The following is a 1,989-nucleotide window of genomic DNA, read 5'->3' as shown; positions in this document are numbered from 1 at the left end:
GCCGCGGAGCAGGCCGCCCGACACGAGTCGGAGCGGGGCGCGCGTGGCCGTTGGGTTGCGATAGGCGGGGGGAGGTTTCTGAGGGGCTTTCGGGGCCCCGCGGCCTCGCCAAGAGGCTCTCCTCGAGCACTTCTCCGGGCGGGGCTGGAGCCTGTGGGCAAGGGAGGGTTCGGGGAGCTGCTGTTGGAGGCGCTGAGTGCTGACTCGTGCCGATCCTTCTGCCCGTAGGTGTTCAAACGCTTCGTCGAGATCGGCAGAATCGCCTTCGTCTCCTTCGGGCGGCATGCTGGCAAGCTGGTGGCCATCGTGGATGTTATCGACCAGAACAGGGTCAGCCCAGAGCACCGTGCCTTTGTCGTCTTCATTCTCTGTGAACAGCTTGAGCGCTCAGGCCTTGTATATAGAGCTTAAAGGGAGTTTCTTTTCGGTGATTATTCAAGGGAGTAAGCATTTGATACAGATGGGATTAAACAGCTGTTATTGTATTTTAAACTTCTGGTAGCAAGCTGTACATTGCCCTCTCCCATCTTCCTGAGAAAAAGAAGTGGCTGAGTAAATGCCACTTGGAGGCTGAAACCTCTGAATGGAATGGCACTGATGCCTGACAAACAGGTTCTTTTCGCTATATGAAAAGATCCCTCTATCCCGAGGAGCTGAAAAGAGATCTTATTGAGTGTATTTTTTAAGTTTTTTTTTGTTTGTTTTTTGTTTTTTTGTTTTTTTGTCCCTAGAGATGAAAACAAGCTTGTAAGGCTTAGGTTATGTGCACAAGGTGTCATTTCTGGTTTTGTCTGAATAACGTGTATCTTGATTTGAGATATTGGTATCAAGGTGAAGTTCCTAAATTATTAGGAAACTAAGTGGAGTATGATGGAAAAACAGAAAACCTTTAAAAAATAACTCATTTTTTCAGGCACTAGTGGATGGCCCCTGTAGTGGTGTCAGGAGACAAGCCATGCCCTTCAAATGCATGCAGCTGACTGACTTTGTTCTCAAGTTCCCGCATAGGTGAGTTGTTTGCTTTCTTTTTTTTTTTTTTTGGCTTGTTTAAAACATACTGCCACTTGCTGCCTGATCTGATGAGAGATGTTCATACAGCTTACAATACACTGATGTGTATGCAGCTAAAATTGTGCAGACCATGTTACAACAGCTGAATGTGGGTAGGTTTCCATTATCACCACTGGTTGATAACTGCTGCCCAGGAGTCTATGGGATACAGCCTGAGCTGGGCAGCTTGCAGTTAGGAGTGGGATGTGAGGAGTAAGTGGAAGCAGTTGCAGTAGTACTGTGCAGCTGTGTGTTTGTCACTTTCAGACATTAAAAACATTCCCTCTTTGCAGAGCTGCATGGAGTTTTAGGAGGTTGAACTTCGATTTAGTTGCTATCTGAGCTGCTTTTCTGATTGAGAACCATTGCTGGGAGTGTGAGTGTGTGGCTGGAAATCACTCAGAGATTGAGTCCTAGCAAAGCATACATAACAAAACATGAATGCCACATGCATCCCTGTGGTATAAGTGACTTAAACTGAAGGGTTGGTTTCTGCATTTGAGGGAATGCAGAAGGATGATCTTCCCTTGTGTGAAATTGGATGTGATGGCATCAGAGAGAACGGTCTGTACAGATAATCAATATAACTACTTGGCTCTTGTCATACAGCGCTCGTCAGAAGTGTGTGCGTCGTGCCTGGGAGAAGGAGAATATAAATGAGAAGTGGGCAGCAACACGATGGGCGAAGAAGATTGAAGCCAGAGAAAAGGTATGGGTTTTAACTGGATGTGTAATGCACTTCTTACTGCTTCTGCTCGTGAAAATTAGTTTTAGTATAATAAACTATGTATTTACTCTTGCTAAGATTAAAAGTGGTCATAGTGAGATGAAAAATTGCAATCAGCTTTTACTTGTCTTTGTACTGTAAGGTACAAGGTCATTCCTATAATAATTTATAGAAACTTATAGTCATTTATATGGTCATTTCTATAATCTCCT

At 44.8% G+C, this 1,989-nt stretch overlaps 1 protein-coding gene across 1 annotated transcript in view; it reads left to right on the top strand.

The window, feature by feature from the left end:
* The first annotated feature begins 195 nt into the window (after positions 1 to 195).
* RPL14 (ribosomal protein L14) overlaps positions 196 to 1,989 on the top strand; it is a 2,851-nt gene continuing 1,057 nt past the window's right edge. Inside the window, exons 1-3 of the mRNA XM_019616544.2 lie at positions 196 to 330; positions 914 to 1,008; positions 1,660 to 1,759. Of these exons, the coding sequence (XP_019472089.1) occupies positions 956 to 1,008; positions 1,660 to 1,759 (153 nt within the window). The 5' untranslated portion in view covers positions 196 to 330; positions 914 to 955. The remainder of the gene's footprint in view (positions 331 to 913; positions 1,009 to 1,659; positions 1,760 to 1,989) is intronic.

The sequence above is a fragment of the Meleagris gallopavo genome, chromosome 6 (genome assembly GCF_000146605.3).
Source record: "Meleagris gallopavo isolate NT-WF06-2002-E0010 breed Aviagen turkey brand Nicholas breeding stock chromosome 6, Turkey_5.1, whole genome shotgun sequence".
Lineage (NCBI taxonomy): Eukaryota > Metazoa > Chordata > Aves > Galliformes > Phasianidae > Meleagris > Meleagris gallopavo.
Note: the sequence above shows the minus strand (reverse complement) of the source record. Positions and strands in the feature narration are given on the sequence as shown.